The sequence below is a fragment of the Tauraco erythrolophus genome, chromosome 4 (assembly GCF_009769465.1).
Source record: "Tauraco erythrolophus isolate bTauEry1 chromosome 4, bTauEry1.pri, whole genome shotgun sequence".
Classification (NCBI taxonomy): Eukaryota; Metazoa; Chordata; class Aves; order Musophagiformes; family Musophagidae; genus Tauraco; species Tauraco erythrolophus.
Window position 1 is genome coordinate 42,654,131 of NC_141468.1, and position 17,465 is coordinate 42,671,595.

The following is a 17,465-nucleotide window of genomic DNA, read 5'->3' on the forward strand; positions in this document are numbered from 1 at the left end:
TAAGATTTAGCCAGAGCTTGAGCATCACCACATCTATGGATATGGGATATGCAGAAAATTTATATGAAACCTCAAACTGAATCATAAGGAGAAAACATTACATCTTTCCACAGTGTTGCACACAGAGGTAACTTCTGAAGGGCTCTCTGATATAAATGATGGACCTGTAAAACAAAAACAAGTATTAAAGGCAGCATAGTTTCGTGCACTTTTTAAAATCTGTTTTTAAAAAGTTTCAAAGTCGAGCATTAAATTGCTACTAAAAGCAAAGGCAAGTTATGTCTGACCTTAATTCTGACCCTTGTATGCACATGATTAATTACATGAGGACATTCTATTTTTCTTCACAAGATTCTTGCTTCATTCATTGCACAGGATGGAACATGCTCAGGGAATGAAGCAGCTTACTGAATATTTCTCTTTCACCACTCAATATGTGGACTCAAGGTCTTGCTTATTGCATAACACCCCACCCTGCAATGAAAATAACTGTTTCATAGGCTTTTTTCCTTCAGCATCTATCTGTGCTTTAGCAAAGTATGTGTCTTTGCAACTCTCTGAAAAGAAAAAAAACAGTTCTACCATTTTACAGTTAGAAACAGAGAACCAAAATGTTTAATGCAAGTGTTTACTCAGGTCTTCTTCAATTACTGGTATCTAAAGCACCAACTTTAATCACAGAGTCATTAGAAGACGTATTTGTTGGCATTTTCAATACTCGTACTCATTTTTATATCCTTTTAGCAAACCTTTACATGACCTGCTGAAGGGAACAACTGACCGGTTCTCCAGAAACATGAAATCCAGAATCTGAATGACAATTCAATTTTAAAACAATATCCTACTTGTTTACTAGAAAAATCTAGTTATCTGGAACAGTCACTGATTTGCGTAGACAGTTGTAAGTGCTCACTGCATCCCAAATTAAGCACCCCAAAAAAACCCAACTGCACTACATGTGACTACTAAAGTGATTTTACTCCACATTGTATAGTTAGTCAGGTGCTTGCAGAAGAAAACCACAAGATTTCTTCTGGGTGTAATCCAGCCACAATGTTTTACATATGTCTTCATTCTAACTGGTTCATTTTCTTTAAGGATGCTCCTTTTGATTCATTTTAAATATATTTTTCTAAATTTCTAACCAAAAAAAAGCAAGGATCTTTTAAGTCAGTAGCCTCACTACAGGTAGTACCTTAAAATGTAGTCCATCTAATACAATGACTGAAGCAGGGATCTGTGACTAATTACAGATTACACCAAACCATCAACATGGAAACAGAATTAAGGTTGAATAGGCAACCATGCCTTTGATATCTCCTGTCTTTGAACTATTTGATCTTACAAACCAAATAACTGTCTGCTTGGGGGGGTTGTTCTTTTTAACATTCTAGGAGACAGTAAAAAAGGAAAGAGAAGATTTCATATGCGAGTCTAACAATAGCCACGCTACCCATTACAGACCAGTTAAAGCTTTAATACTGTTTCAAAGACAGACTACTGACAGAAAAGAAGGAAGCTGAGAATCAGCCGCTACAAGAATGACATGAAACAAGCAGCAGAGAAGTAGCTCAGAAACACCACAAGCAGGTGGTGAGTCACAAACCCAGGGCCTTGCAATCCCCTCAATACACAGCATCTTTCCACAGGCAGAAGAATATTTTGAAGGTGACAGCAACAATACCAGGAAGATCCATTCCATCTGAACCGAAAAGTGACTTAGTTTCTGTGCCAAAAGTCTCTTGTATTTGTCTACAGAGTGACAAAAATATTTCCCTCCTCAGAGTACCAACGAGTAAAAGTGTTATTTTTGGAAAAAAAGAGCTGATGTCTTTGGTGGGTCAGGAACTACTCAACTTTCTACATAGATTGGCTTGGCAGACCCACCTTTCCAACTGCTTGTAAAGATAGTTGTCAGTATCTTACAGCACAACAATCCTTCCTTCCCTCTACTGTATAAAGTGCTAGCAATCTCCTCCAGGTGAAAAAAAAAACAAAAAAACACAAACCACCACCAAAAACCCACCACACAACCAAAAGTGTCGGAAGAATACAGTCCCTGCCCCTGGTAAGGGAAAGATACACACAAACAGTACACACAAGTACTCATGATATGACCCATTCTATCTTGATTGCCAAAGATGTTTCTCACACTTGAGGCAAATGCTTCAGTGTTTATACAAAGAGTATTTCAATTATCTAGAAACCTTGGGTTTAAGAGACAACCATTGCTTTGGATAAAGCCAAGGTATGAAAAGTTTTACAGAATTTTTTAATTACTCATTTTAGTAAGCTGTGTTGACTTACTTCTCTTTGTCCCATTAGAAAGCATTCGGCAGCAATGGCTCTGAGGAAAAGAAATATATAAAAATATTTATTCTTGAATGATTATAAATGCCATTAGTGGCAGAATACTGACTATGGAATGGAATTACAAATTCCTTGAGAAGAAACTGACTAACTTCCAATGATGTTAATCTACAGTGAAAAGACAAAAATAGCCATTTTTAAAAACGACCTTACATGAGCAAGACATTTCAGTGGTTCCCCATTATGAACAAACACTGAAGAAAAATCAGTTCAGCATCACTGGATAATGGAGATTACTGCTATTGTGATATATAAAGGGGAGGGTAGAGAGGGGGAGACAGAAGTCAATAGTTGAATTAAAAAGGCAGCTTGAAAACATCATTCATATTTATCTGCATAATATCAATTCACGTAAGTTTCCCCAAGAGGGAAATTTCATTTCTCATTTTAAAGAAGCGACAATACCTCTGTCTGTTGTAACAAACAGTTACTGTTTAAATAATAAGCTAATGAAGAGAAACTTCCAGTACAAGCCCAATTGTAAGGACATTTCAGATTTACCTTTGTGATGTAAACCTTATAAACAAAAGTAATATCTACGAAAACAGATGTATGACTGTTGCATTACATTTTCCAGATGGCCAGGCATGTTGGGATATTATATGTAAACATCTTGGCTTGCAGTTTCAGAATTTGAACATTGCTCTCCTCCCAGTATCGCAGAAGCAGTCTGTAAAAGGCATTCATGAGAAAGGAACACTGCTCTAATCACTGGGAACAAAAGTAATCCAAAGGAACAAATACATTACACAAAATATATTGTACTTAATCTGAGCCAAGAGTTGCAAGTAGGAAAAAACCCAAGCCACCATACACAATATTGACTGAACATGCTCTCAGAACAAAACAACACAAAAAACTTAAGATATGCTTTCAGAGAATAACTAAGAAGTGTGAAAACAGAGAGAAAATATGATCCTGGCACATTACAAGATTAATTTTTAGCATGCACAAGGTAACTGTATATTTGAAAGGAGGCTAATTAGTTTTATAGTCAGGTGGCTAGGAGATACTGTTCAGTGAGTTCTGCTCACCCATTTCATGTAGTATCAACACTGTCTAAGGAAGCTGCAAGTTCCATCTAGGCAGAATCGCAACTTGATTTAAAAGGCAGCCATTCAACCTCGTGTGCCAAAGGCAGGCGTGTTATACTCTCCCACACCCACAACCACATACACTCATTTCAAGACTTGCTTTGCATTCTTTGGGGTCATTGTTGATGACAAACAGTGTCTGGGGACTTCTCAAAATCACTCAAATGTTCATGAGTTCACTGCAGTTGAAAACAGTAAAACATGGACTCTAATCCTGGAAGGGTACATTCTGAAACACTGTTCAAGTAATCAATGTGATGCTTACATTAGCTGGTTTTGCTTCCCATAAGATTTTTTTCAAAATTAAGAATGGTTTCTCTTTGCTAAATAAATGTCAAGTTAAGCCTTAAGGTAGCACTGTTACACACTGGTGCATCCATTTTTACTTGTTCTATGCTGGAACTATGCTTTTAATAGATCATTAAGTAACAACCAGATTTTAGTATGTATCTGACATTTCTCTACATATTTTAAATTTTGACCATTTGTACTCATCATATATAGGATTAACACTGTGTTGTACAATTATAACATTTCTGTAGATAGAATGGAACCCTGTCAAATACAAGAAAGATTGAGATGATGTCAGCAGGCACAATATGCCTCAAGCAACATGCAATAATAGAGGAAGAGTTTTAATTTTGTAGTAGAAAGCAAGTCATGCACAAAATCAGTAGTTATGTTAACCAGCTGTTTGTTTTTATTACAAGTATTTTTACATACCTCAGTGCAAGTCCAGGATTAGCAGGCATGGTAGAACAAAACCGCTCCAAGGTTTGGAATGTTGAGATTTTGGAATGCAGCTCAAATAAAAAAGAATTACCTGTAGAATTTGAATTATAACATAAATCCACTTTATAGGTGTCTAATTTTCCTAAGAATAATGGAATGACAAATCATGAACATTATGACTGAAGTGAGTTACCACCTACAGACCTTATCAACTACAGACTTTATCCCTCAAGGGTAGACAAATTCATTTTTATAATAAAAAGTTAGTGTCAAGTTGCTAAGACCGCCTATTTCAGTTCTTCTAGCCTGCATTTAGTGAGTAAAGGGAAATGCACTGGATGTTAACGAGACCCAGAATTTCTGTAAGTTTTATTCTATCTAAGTGCTCAACTTGGTTTTACTCCTACTTCTATTTTATTTCTTTAGTTTCTTAACCACTGCAACTTCTATGATCAAAACTGACAGCTTAAATACTGTCTCCATCTGCCAGTGTTACAGCTCTGCAGACCCCTCTCGCTCAACCCTCTTCCCTCCCTTACACATTTTCTCTTTTCTCTAGGAAGGAAAAGTTTGCTGTTAACAGCTCTACTCACAACATGAAAGCATAACACAATAAAATTTCTCTTTGCCTTACACACCCTTTATTCAGAAGGTCACTGCTAGACAGTCTTCTGCTCAGAACACTACTCTTCCCAGATACTTGTTTCTTTTCTACCAATACCTAGCTCTCACTGTTCATACACTACTGATGCTATATTCAAACAAGTAAATTACAGGTAGCTGCTAAAAGGTCATCAGTCTCTTTGTTAATTAAAACTGTCCACAGACACGTTTTTACCTTATTATGAAACTCATAATTGGTCCAATAATCAGCAGCACTAAAAGGAATTGGGTATCGTGTGGGGACTGTAACCAGACATCTGTTCACTAGGTCAGTAAAAAGCTTGAATTCTTGAACTTTGTTGTTGGATCCAACAACTTTGCTATTGATAAAAACAAGGTAACTGGAAGAAAAAAGAGAAAAAGATAGTTCTGGTAGCCTTCATTTAATAGTTGTGAGATTAATTTACTTTCCTCCCTTAAGAACTTACTCCAGCCAGATGTTCTGAACAGTTTCCTGCTGCATCACTGCCCCCAGAGCTGCTTCATAAGCATCCAGTGCTTCACCAACACTTCCGTGAAGAGACTGGCACAAACTGTTTATATTAAAAGTTAAAAATTGTTGTACGTCATAAGCAATGTATGTTCTTATGTATTAAGAGTGAGAAACAACAAAGAACTTCCCATTCTGAGATACAAGAAAAAACTGTTTTCAGTTACAGCATCATAAATTAGCAGCATTATGGGCTAATTTATCAGTTAACTTATTAAAATGGGTAAGTCTCAACTGCAGATAATTAGGAATAATACAACACACATGCAGTTTAAAACAACACTCTTAACTTAAATAGAAATATTATGAATTGTCTTCTACTCTTACAAAGTACCCTTTAAATAACCCTTACAATACGTGCTCTGACTGCTACAGAATGGAGACAAGTCTTGAACTTCTGTTTGGAAAGCTCAACAGATTTCAGTCAGATTAAAACCACTTGAGAAATGGTATCAGATGGTGATAACAAAAATAGTGTTCTGAAAAAATACTACTGGGGATCTGGGATAGAAACATGCTGATCACATCAGAAAACAAACAACAGTCAAAAACCCTCCTCATTTTTTCCACAACTCCTCAAAGAAACATATCGTCAGACCAACATACAGAATCTCACCGAAGACAGAAGCAGATACATTTTTTACCAAGATTCAGTGAACAATCCTTATTTCAAAGTGTAAAGTAACAGTGGAAAAAAAGGAAAGACTGAGTCGTAAGAGGAAAAAAAACTCATGACGAGGAAGACTACACTAAGGCAAAATAAGAGAGGGCTGATGTTGCTACCTCGCTACAGAACCCTCCTGACTAGGGTCACGTCGGAGTGCCTGATTCTACTCCTGCTTTCTGCAAGCACTACAAACTAAATCACTGGTTTGCTACTCTTTTTAAAAAAAGTGTGTGTATATGTTTATGCACATGCATACATATGTGTACACACAGTCAATGATCTTTTCAAGAAAAGCATTGTTCCTTGAGCTTTGAGGCTTTGTTGATTTCAGTCTGACTACTTTCACTTGGTAAAAGTGAACTTATGTCTTTTGTCCTCTGTACCTGAAAAAAGGAAAGACAGATACATAGGCACATATTGTAGCAAAATTCGACCACAGAAACACTCAATTATCAGCTTTGAAAGTAACTTAGGCACTTATTTCAAGAGCACTAATTTTTCTCTCAGAAGCAGGTGCTAAAATACAGGAGCTTCTGAGCTTAAGTCTCTACTGACTAGATCAAACAGTGACCTCAACTATCTAACAGTGTTTCTACTGTGCAAGTACCAAACTTAAAATTGAACTTGTGAAGAGGTATTTTCTAAAAAACAATTTATTTAAATTGATATTAATGCACAATATTGAAAGAAAACATTAAGATAACTTAATTAAAACCTTATATAAATATTTCTTGAAAACCATACATTTTACCTGTTTATAAGTTGTCCACCAATTAAAAACTATAAGCAACAGTGTTGAAGGAGTTCTGAGGAGTCCTCACTCAGTACCTGAAGCGTTATCATCTTTGCCCTTTACTTATCTGAAAAGCCAGATAGCTACTTGTGAAGATGGACAAACCCAGACCATGAAGTGGTAAACTTCTTAAAACAGCTTAAGTCAACATCTCAGTAACGACAGTTATACCAGTGAGTTATAGATGGCCAATACTTTGGTGCCTTGCCAATCCTGGATATTGCTGCTATCAGAAGGAATGGTGGAAGAAACAAAAAAGATTATGTATACATGACAAAGACCTGTCACCTTTGTAGCCTCTTGCAGAGGAAAAGGTCACTTTGCTGTATAACTTTGCTACGAGGGGCATCTGTAGCTAGTTCCAACTTTTATAGCCTGTTGATAGTAGCTCCATAAACAGCTTAAACAGTGAGTCAAGGAAGGTGGGGAGACCAGAGCTAAACAAAGTTAAACAGAGTGCAGGAACGATTGTAAAACAAAAGGCAGACAGCTGAAAGTCAGAAGAAAGAACACCACTACTAGCAGTAGCAACCTAAAACAAAAGTAAAACAGAAAATTATTTTCTGAGATGAACACACTTGTTACTGTTCCCATAGGGCAGAACTTCTGAAAGATTTCTCAAGTGGAACATTTAAGTTGACATGCAATTCAGAGTTTCACAAAACCGTCTCTGTTGTGCAGCAGGCAGGTTAAGTTCTCTAAGGACTGGCGGATCATTTATTGAAAGAACCCAGTGATATACCCTGAGGCAAATAATGAATTTCTGCTTTTAAAAGTGCAAATTGCTTAGGTCCAATAGCTGTTTCTCAGAAACACTTTAGAAAGTCTCACCAGTAGATCTGCCACAGGTATGGGATTTGCTGGTTTACAACATCATCTGTAAGATGTTCTTTATAGAGAGGTGATGTAAATTCAATTGGCATGGGAAAATTCAAGAGATATCTACAAGAGAAAAAAGCAAGTAAACAAGAATATCTCTCTACATGGAAGACTACTATATGGATGTAACATTTAGTTCTGAAATCCAGTTCATGGGACATATTAAATAAGACACACTTTTCCTAGATTTTAGTTTCATTCCAGATACAATTTATACAGAAAGCATTACATGGAAATGTAGAAATAGTCTATACAGAAAGCATTCACTCCCTCATTAGGTACAAAGTTAAAGGTTCCTTTAGATCTGACTCCTCCTCCTGCCCCCACAAAATAAATCAGGTAATGTAAAATCATCTAACTACAGTCAGCTAAGCAGCATTGCCAGTACTAGATTTAATATAAAGAAATGTAGCAGGAATAAAACCTAACACCTAACTTGGAGATAAAAACATTTCAAAGCCTCATAAGCTTTACCACAGGTCTGTCTTTGAAGGCCTTCATGGGCATCCATTTTGACTATAGGGAACTTGTATATGCTTCAAAACAGACCTAAGTAAGCCTCTCAATTAGGTGCTAAAATTTGAGTGGAAAAATCAGCAGGCTAGATATGAACCTGTGCCCTTTCAGCAGTAATAATCTGTTGATTAATAGCATGCTGGACCTCTAAAGTGAGGTCTTTTGCAAGTGCTTAAACACAGTATTTTAGTTATGCAATTTTAGGCTCCTAACTTTGGGGGAAACAAAAAAAAAAAAAACCACGAACAAAAACACCCCACCCAAAACAGAACAAAAAAATAAACCAAAACCAAGCATCTAAAAACCAACTTCAGCTTACATATGACTGATTTCCACTCCCCAGATCCAGACATTAAACTTGCTGGCTGTTTCATCTTTAAATGCTTGTGGTTTCACAATTTAGCATATATGCACAACAAGTATAAACCTTATAAACTACCAAATCGTGATTTCTTGAAGTTTTAGCAAAATATTCCAAAATAGAGTAATAGTTTATAAGTTCTAGACTGCCTTGTTTTTCAAGGAAATGCCAACATTACTGAAACTTAAATAGAAAAAAATATTCTAAAGGTACCTTAAGAGATCCATGGGACCATGCTGTTGGCATGTATTTTCAAAGAAAGCTGCCACAAAATCTTGCAACAATGGAAGAATACTATTTGATCTTTCCTGTTTTGGGGGTTTATTTTTTAAAAACAAAAAATTAAAATCAGACATCAACCTGAAAATGACAAGAACAATTTAAGCACAATAAATAACAAGTGGTGTGTCTATCTCTGCAATGCTCCATTGTCTTCATTCTCTCAAGAATGAAGTCTAACTGGATCACGTTGGCAGGAAGCAGAAAAAAGCTGAAAATATTATACTGTTTACTTTTAACATCTATTATTCTTGCTTAAATATATTAAAACTGGATTAGAACAATCTGAACTATAAATTTATGGCTTATGTAATTCCTTTGATTATTTTAATCATGTCACTAATCTGCCAATTCCATTTTTTCCATCTATATAAATTAGGGGAACTAGATATTAGAGAAACATCATGAAGACGAATCAATTTGTTAACTGTCTGAAACGACACACAAACCTCGACTTTATAAAGCCTGCAGATCAATAATGAGTTTTGGAGCAGAGTATTACCTGCGAAACAAGGAATTTACACAACTGATAAAAGATTTCTGCATTCTGACGATTTTTCTCAAAAGCTTCAATCCACACTTTGTAGGCATTGTCACTCTGCTCGATCTGCAAATACAAGGTGGCCAAACTCTCCAAGAGCTGACAGTTGTTAGGACAGAGCTCCAATAAAGACCTGCAAAGTTCTGCAGCAGACTCCCATCTTAAAAAAAAAAAAAAAAGGTAAGTTTTCAGAAAAGCAGAGTTAAGTACTCCAATTAAAAATCTTCAAACAACTTACCTTTCTAGAAGTTTCAGCAAAGCTATCATGTTTCTGTAGAGAGGAAAGCAGATAGCTATTCTTTTCTCAGCCTCAAGGTTTTCATCAGTACATGTTTTGACCGCATCTTCAAAACAAAAATATAAATCAAGCGTTTAGACCCCAAGCAATGTCAAAGTTATTTGAAGCCTTAGCATAATGAAAACTCTCATTTAAAGTAATGAAAATATGTAAGAGTGGAAAGATATTTCTGAGTGTGCTGCTTTTGCAAGTTATTAAAAAAAGGAAGCTGACCATCTTCAGAAAAGCTTTCTTAACACTTATCACCACAGTGCAAAGACAAAAGTCTTTCAGAAGTTTCATCCCTCATTCATTTAAAAAAAGGACACATCCTACCAATGAAATGTTAAAGACATTACAGATACCAGGGTATCACTGTATTTAAAACTACATTCCAAGATTTGTAGCACAGCTACTGAAAGCTATTGCGAAAAAAAGCTAGTATATATTTTTTTCTTCTCAACATAAAAAAAGTTACCCAACAATGAACACGCCATAACAAACACCTCATTATCATGGCTACGCTGCCTTCACTTCCACAGTTGGGCTCCTCAATATGTCCTTGAGTATTTCCACACTGCATTACCATCTGCAGCATGGATAAATTCTCAGTGGCAATTCAATAATGCTGCTGGTTAACATGCTAAGTACTGACACTTATACAATGCTATTATAAAGTCTACCTCCAGCAGCATCACAAGACAAGAATTCAATTTCTTCTAGTATATTCATTTTACATCTTCAAAAAGTTATTGTTTTCTTAAACTTCGAATGAAGACAAACACATGCATTGCTCTGCCTCTTCTAAGGAAAGATGCTAATCTTCCAGGAAAGCAACATTCTAATAGACACATTCCATTGAGGGGAGGGAGGGTAAGAGACAGAATGACAACAGAAGCTTGGCTTTATGCTCGCACAAGCCCAAGAAAACTAGCAATGTCATACTGTCACGAACCACTTATCTTTGTCTTGAAACAATATCATAGTTCAGAGAAAAAGCAATGGCTTTCAACCACAGATGAAAAAACTCAGTGTGTATGTGTGTTAAGTACTTGAGAACATGGACTTTCCTCACTGCTCTGTTCAAATCAAGATGAAATATTAACTGGATTAATCTCAATGGCTTAACATAGTCATGAGCAATACTTTATTGCCTTGAAATTCCAGAAGTTTGATAATGTCTTGATTTATAAGAAATGAGCAATGCTTAAAGTAATTTAACTCCTTAATCTTACCTTCAAACATAGCTAACAGCATATCAGGATCCGTCTTCACATCTTGAACTGTTTGCCATGGTATTAAAAATGGCTCTTTGTTCATAATCCTTGAAGGACTGACATTAGCTGGATCATAGAACTTGACAGGGAGAATGCCAAATTCAGTTAGATGTATGTAAGCCAGCCAAGCCAAGCAACGGTCACTCGCAGTAAGGCGTTCTGATATTATCTTTTCATTTGCTGATTTCAAAGCATTCTGTAAATGTTAAAAGAAATACAATGTATTTCAGTCATAAAATCTTTAAGATCTAATAATAAGGAATGGAAACAGGAAGCATAGGTTTTAATATTCTCAAATCTTTCCCATAGAAAAGACAAGAAATAATTCTTTACATCAATCATGATTATATTTGGCTTATGTCAACGTGCAACTGTATTCCAATCATATGCATAACTTCTAGTAACAGGTTTAGAAAAACTGTAGAAGACTTATTTTGAAAAGTACACAGAGAGACTTTGAAAACATGCATCTCCCAACATGCATTCCATTTCTCTGCTTAATTCTTGGACAGTTATTTCCAGTTGCATAGAAACAATACATTAGCTCAATAGACAACTCATCTACAAGTTGGATTCTGCTTGCTATATCCCACTGGGTTTTGTGGGTTTTTTATTTGTTTGTTGGGCTTTAGGTTTTATTAAGTTCTAGTTATGCAGCTACTAAGTTACAGCTGTCCAAGTCTACTGCAGGCATCATGATGTCTAGAGATATTGTTTAAAAAAACATGTGCAAACATTACCGAGAACAAGCATACTGCTTCAAATTTTCCTTCCAGTCATACGCAAACTAGAATAGCCCAGTTAAATTGGCAGATCCCAAATAAAATCATTAGAGCATGCAATTAGACAAAGTCTAAACACAATTGCTCGTAAAACAAACAACGTCATGGCTAGCGATGTGCCAACATTCTTCTGGATAAACACAGTACAATCAAAGAACGCACTTTCAAGGGAATGAAAGTACTTGCAAACTTAAGCAAAATTCAACAGGACACTTGTCCTGTAATAGGCGAAAACTGAAGTTTCAAAAACATTTCACTTATTCACACTTCAAAATATTTACTTCAGAAAATTTGCTTTCAAGTCTTCAGAGACACATTGCTACTTACTCTGAAGTAGCACTTACTTAAAAGCTATCTTCTCTTAAATACTGTTAAATAATCTCTCCTCACGACTTTTTTTTTCCAACTACACACCCCAGATGAATATAAAAAGAACACCAAAGATCACGTTTGGTTTTGTGATGATGCTTTGGGGAAAGGTAAGGGACACCAACCCATGTTATACTCCCATATACTCTGCATTTCCATGCCAACTGGACACAAACCAAGTGTTCTTTCCCTCTGTTCTTTTTACTCATTCAGTCAAACATTCAGAGTTACATTTATCAGTACTGCTGTGTTTAAAATAGCTTTTGGAGGAAGACAACGCAGTATTACACTTTCTACTTGAACTGGAGCTAGCAGAAAGCACTGCACCCTTAAACCGAAAAACGATGTCACCAGCAACAGGTTCCACCTGCTGGTAGGAATGAAAAATGGTGCACTTGAAACTACAAGCAGATTTTAGTAGGAGCTGATGTCACCTTTCTCACCTTCATCCACCACTCCTATTGACTACAGAACAGCAACAGTGACCTGAATTCCTTCTACAGTCACAATAAAATCCCAAGATATCTCCATGACTTTGGAGATCATGGGATCAATAAAGCCTGATTTAACAGTTTCCGAATTTTGGAGCAGGGTAATATTGTTAGACAACATCATACTATGTTCTTCCCAAGAGCTACTGGTTTGGTTATTTCTGTAGCAATACAAATTTGAGTACCTGAGGCCATAAGCTACTCATAGGCCCTTCACTGCAGAAAAGTGTTCTATGCCTCAAGAAGTAAAGCAATTCTCTGGGAATTATTTCAAGTGGTAGTAGTCTAGGGTATCAGCTACACAAGCAAAGCAAAATAGGTATATCCTATATGAACTCCAGAAGTATATTCAAATTTTACAAAGGCATTAGCTCAAAACAGAAGCCTCTAGGAGAATTCCTTCAGGAAATAAAGGAGGGAATAGTTCTTCTAAGGTTAATGCTATCAGAGCCACAGGCTTTAGAAAGATGAAGGTAAGAAGACAATTCCTGGGGTGGTAACCTGGAAGTTACCTGCAGCAGAACAAGAGCATTCTGATGTCTTCCTGTAAACAGGCTTAAGTGAACCCTGTATAGAAGAGTCTCCAGCAGCTGAAAGGACACGAGATTTGGATTTTCTTCTCTCCCTGTCACTTCCATTAGGAACTGTAGCATCCTCCCACAAACATAGTCTTTTCCATCAAAGGAATTCTCCAAATTCAAAAACTAGAGAGAAAAATTCATATTAATAATAACGATCAGAATATTATTAAAGCTCCTAAGTTAAAGTTTAAAATCATATGAATCAAAAACTTTGGATAATGTTTGACACCACCTTATGAACCATATTTCCCTCCCTCACACCAAATTTTCACATTAAATCTCAAAAAACAGTTTAAATATTAAAGATCAAATAGTCAAAAGTTAAATTTTGCAAGTTTGAGTAACAAAAAATAAGAAACGTTAGCATCTTGGGTTTTAAATAACTTTTATTACCTGAGGAAAAGTGATGATTTCTACAAATACCCTGCAAACAGAACTTTGAATAGCTTCATTTTCTGAGCAACTTTTGAGATTTCAAAAAGCTAGAGTGCTTTTCCTTTCACACTCTCCCTATCATACATACTGATTTTATACAGTAGAAACACGCATTTACATGAACATTTCACGTATAATTTTTTTTTTTCTTACTTACTGTCCACCAGATTTGATAAGAGGGAGCATATTCCACTGCTGTTTCACACATTTCCTGTATCTCCTCCTTGGTGCCTCTTTTTGAGAAGAGTCTGAGGTAATGACACCAAATTTCAGGATTTTCTTTGTTGTTCTCAAGGGCTCGAGCCAAAACATTTAAAGTAGAATCTAAACACTCAGATGATGAGCTGTAAAAATTAAAAAAAAAAAAAAAAAAAAATCACTCACATTAACTGTGTTAGTATTGTGACTTATGCTGTATCAAATATGAAAATGGATGTTTATAATTAGAAAGGAAGTGATACAGACAGCCATTTTTTTTTTTTAACGTGCTGTCCTTTACAATGAAAGTTTCAGTAAGTTCATCCTTCAAAGGTTACTAGGTGCAATTATCATAGTGCATGGAAAAAATATGTTTCTAGGACGACAGTGCCAATTCAAGTAAGAGTCCAGTTTAACTGAAAACGGGTAAGATTCATATGTAAGCAAAAGTCTCAAGTTGCAATCGTATAAAGGTGTTTACATTATACAGACTTAAAAACTAAGTAGGAATTTCAAAGGCTGAGTTAAGTAAGGTAGAATATTTTTGTTACATATTTAATTTACTTTCTACAGTCAAATATAAGCCTTTATTTCATGTTTCTATGCAGGTCATGCAGGTTTTCTCTGCCTCTAAACCATTAAAAAAGATTTTACTTTTTGAGGTAACTAACTATCATGAGATGACACCAGCAAGGTAACACAAGATTAGCTCAAATAACTGATTATATTGCAAACCACAGAGCTGAGCTTTAATTCATAAACAAACTTCCATAAAACCACAGAAAGCTTCTGAGGTCACATTTATTCTGAAAATATCTTTAGAAATTACTTTGCATAGACATTTACAAGAGGAAAAACACATGTCTCAAAATAAAACCAACCCAGTTAATCATGAGTAAGTCAGTCTGAAGCCTTCCCAGCCCCTTCTATCACAGCTGCTGCCTACTAAACCACTGTTTCTTCAGAGTACTGGGGTAGCGCGAATGGGGGACATTCCTGTTTTTTACAGAAGTGCATTGTCTTCCATCAGGTTTTCTTCCTTCTTTTCTTGGTCTTTTTCCAAGTATGCTTATTTTTAGAAAGTGTGTTCTTCTCACCCTGCCACTTGCTGGTAAGTATTTTCTTCGAGTACCGGCCTTTCCAGTTCTACCCTTTCTAGTATTGAGGCAGCTATTGATACAGCTAAACCAATCTTTTCCTACATTTTTCATTATTCACAGTTTACACAAGGCTTTTAAAAGACCTGCTTCTCTCCATTCCCTCTCCTCTCTGCTGCAGCTGCTTCAAAGCCAGTATCTCACTACCAAAATCATAAATCAATCTCTACAAGGGAACCATCATGACAGAATTCCTACTGAAATTATCTGATTACCAATAAGAGCATGCTGCCCTGCAGAAAAATTTAAAGGAACAGAAATCACAGAGACTTAGAAATACGTAAGTTTAAAAAATTACAAAATAAGAAACTGAGTGCTCAACTAGGCCACTTCTACAGGGACAAAACCATATAGCAGAACTGTTCTTATAAGAAAGCTTTCTGATGAAAGTAATTTCAAACACTATTCCAACCATCCACTTTGTAGAGGAGAAACTGATTTGAGTTTATTAGTCCACTACTTTATCACTGGAAGTACAACATTCCACTGTAATCTTGTGAATGCATTATGGTTGTGCACTTTTCAAACACAAATAATTATTTCTCCCACACTACTTTCCATCCACTTCCATTCTGAATCAGAACTTACCTACAGATAAACCATTTCTATAAATTATTAGTCACATACTATACTGCATACAGTAGGAAATCTAATCTGTTTTTTCATCTGCTTTTAAGTAAGAAATTATTTGTGGCATTGTTGAAGAAAGTTCTTTAACATCAGAAAGGAAACCTGATCATAGCAGCACAGGTAAAGGACAAAACCAAATCTGATGTTGCAGACTTACCCTTCATTTTGATTCAAGTATTTGTATGCAAGTTTAATCCAAAGCTGTACATCACAAGGGTTTTCTTGGACACTTGCCTCCAAGTTGGAAATGTCATCAGTCTCACTTGTAAAATACCGAACATCATCTGGCGTCACTACGGCATCAAGAGCTGGAAGTCTTTTTTTATGTTCTGTAGGATGGGCTGCAAATAAAAAAAAATAAAAACCATGCTTCTTTTCAAAACAGAAACAACCTGTAAAATTAGAACTCACACAAGGGGAAGCATTTATCTATTTCAAGTATAGCCATTGATCAGAACAAAATATGGTTATTTCAACATCCTCTGAAACTTAGAACTGTGCGGTCTACAGAAAACAGGTTATGTTTCAAATGTGAAGGTAAGAAGTAAAAAGTAATAAAAGGCTTCTTTGATCAACAGACACCAATTAAGGTAGTTCATTAGGAAATGGACACATCTGACAGAGAAACATTTACCTCAATTCTGATTTTCTAAAAATCCTTTTACAGGATTTGCCAACAAATCCTAAAGCTCCCACTTGTATGAAACACTGTTGGGTTACTGATGCTCTAGCAAGCGTTTTGTTCCTTAAAAAGGGAAAAAAGAAGACCCAGGGAACTACAGGCGTCAGTCTCACCTCTATGCCCAGCAAGATCATGGAGCAGATCCTCCTGGCGACTATGCTAAGGCACATAGAAAACAAGGAGGTGATTGGTGACAGCCAATATGGCTTCACTAAGGGCAAATCCTGCCTGACTAATGTGGTGGCCTTCTATGAGGAGGTTAAGGCATTGATGGATAGGGGAAGAGCAACTGACATTGTCTACCTGGACTTATCCAAAGCATTTGATACTGTCCCACACCACATCCTTATCTCTAAACTGGAAAGACGTGGTTTTGATGGATGGACCACTCAGTGGATAAGGAATTGGCTGGATGGTCGCACTCAAAGAGTTCAATGGTTCAATGTCCAGGTGAAGGCTGGTGACGAGTGGTGTTCCTCAGGGGTCAGTACTGGGACCAGTGCTATTTAACATCTTTGTTGGAGACATGGACAGTGGGATCGAGTGCACCCTCAGCAAGTTTGCAGATGACACCAAGTTGTGTGGTGTTGTGGACATGCTGGAGGGAAGGGATGACATCCAGAGGGACCTTGACAGGCCGGAGAGGTGGGCCTGTGAGAACCTCATGAAGTTCAACAAGGCCAAGTGCAAGGTCCTGCACGTGGGTCAGGGCAATGCCATGCACAAGTACAGGCTGGGCGGAGAATGGATTGAGAGCAGCCCTGAGGAAAAGGACTTGGGAGTGCTGGTGGATGAGAAGCTCAACATGAGCTGGCAATGTGCGCTGGCAGCCCAGAAAGCAAACCGTATCCTGGGCTGCATCAAAAGGAGCGTGGCCAGCAGGTCGAGGGAAGTGATTCTGCCCCTCTACTCAACTCTCATGAGACCCCACCTGGAATACTGTGTTCAGCTCTGGAGTCCCCAACACAAGAAGGACATGGAGCTACTGGAACGAGTCCAGAGGAGAGCCACAAAGATGATCAGAGGGCTGGAGCACCTCTGCTATCAAGACAGGCTGAGAGAGTTGGGGCTGTTCAGCCTGGAGAAGAGAAGGCTCTGGGGTGATCTTATAGCAGCTTTCCAGTACCTAAAGGGGGCCTACAGGAAAGCTGGAGAGGGACTTTTTACAAGGGCGTGTAGTGATAGGACAAGGGGCAATGGA

General features: G+C 37.0%; 1 protein-coding gene across 1 annotated transcript in view; it reads right to left on the reverse strand.

Moving 5' to 3' along the window:
• ZFC3H1 (zinc finger C3H1-type containing) overlaps positions 1-17,465 on the reverse strand; it is a 44,770-nt gene that overhangs the window by 838 nt on the left and 26,467 nt on the right. Inside the window, 15 exon segments of the mRNA XM_086610868.1 lie at positions 102-164; positions 2,308-2,347; positions 2,939-3,040; positions 4,188-4,242; positions 4,245-4,287; positions 5,035-5,200; positions 5,288-5,392; positions 7,641-7,751; positions 8,779-8,873; positions 9,347-9,545; positions 9,624-9,729; positions 10,898-11,135; positions 13,094-13,285; positions 13,755-13,941; positions 15,740-15,923. Of these exon segments, the coding sequence (XP_086466994.1) occupies positions 102-164; positions 2,308-2,347; positions 2,939-3,040; positions 4,188-4,242; positions 4,245-4,287; positions 5,035-5,200; positions 5,288-5,392; positions 7,641-7,751; positions 8,779-8,873; positions 9,347-9,545; positions 9,624-9,729; positions 10,898-11,135; positions 13,094-13,285; positions 13,755-13,941; positions 15,740-15,923 (1,886 nt within the window).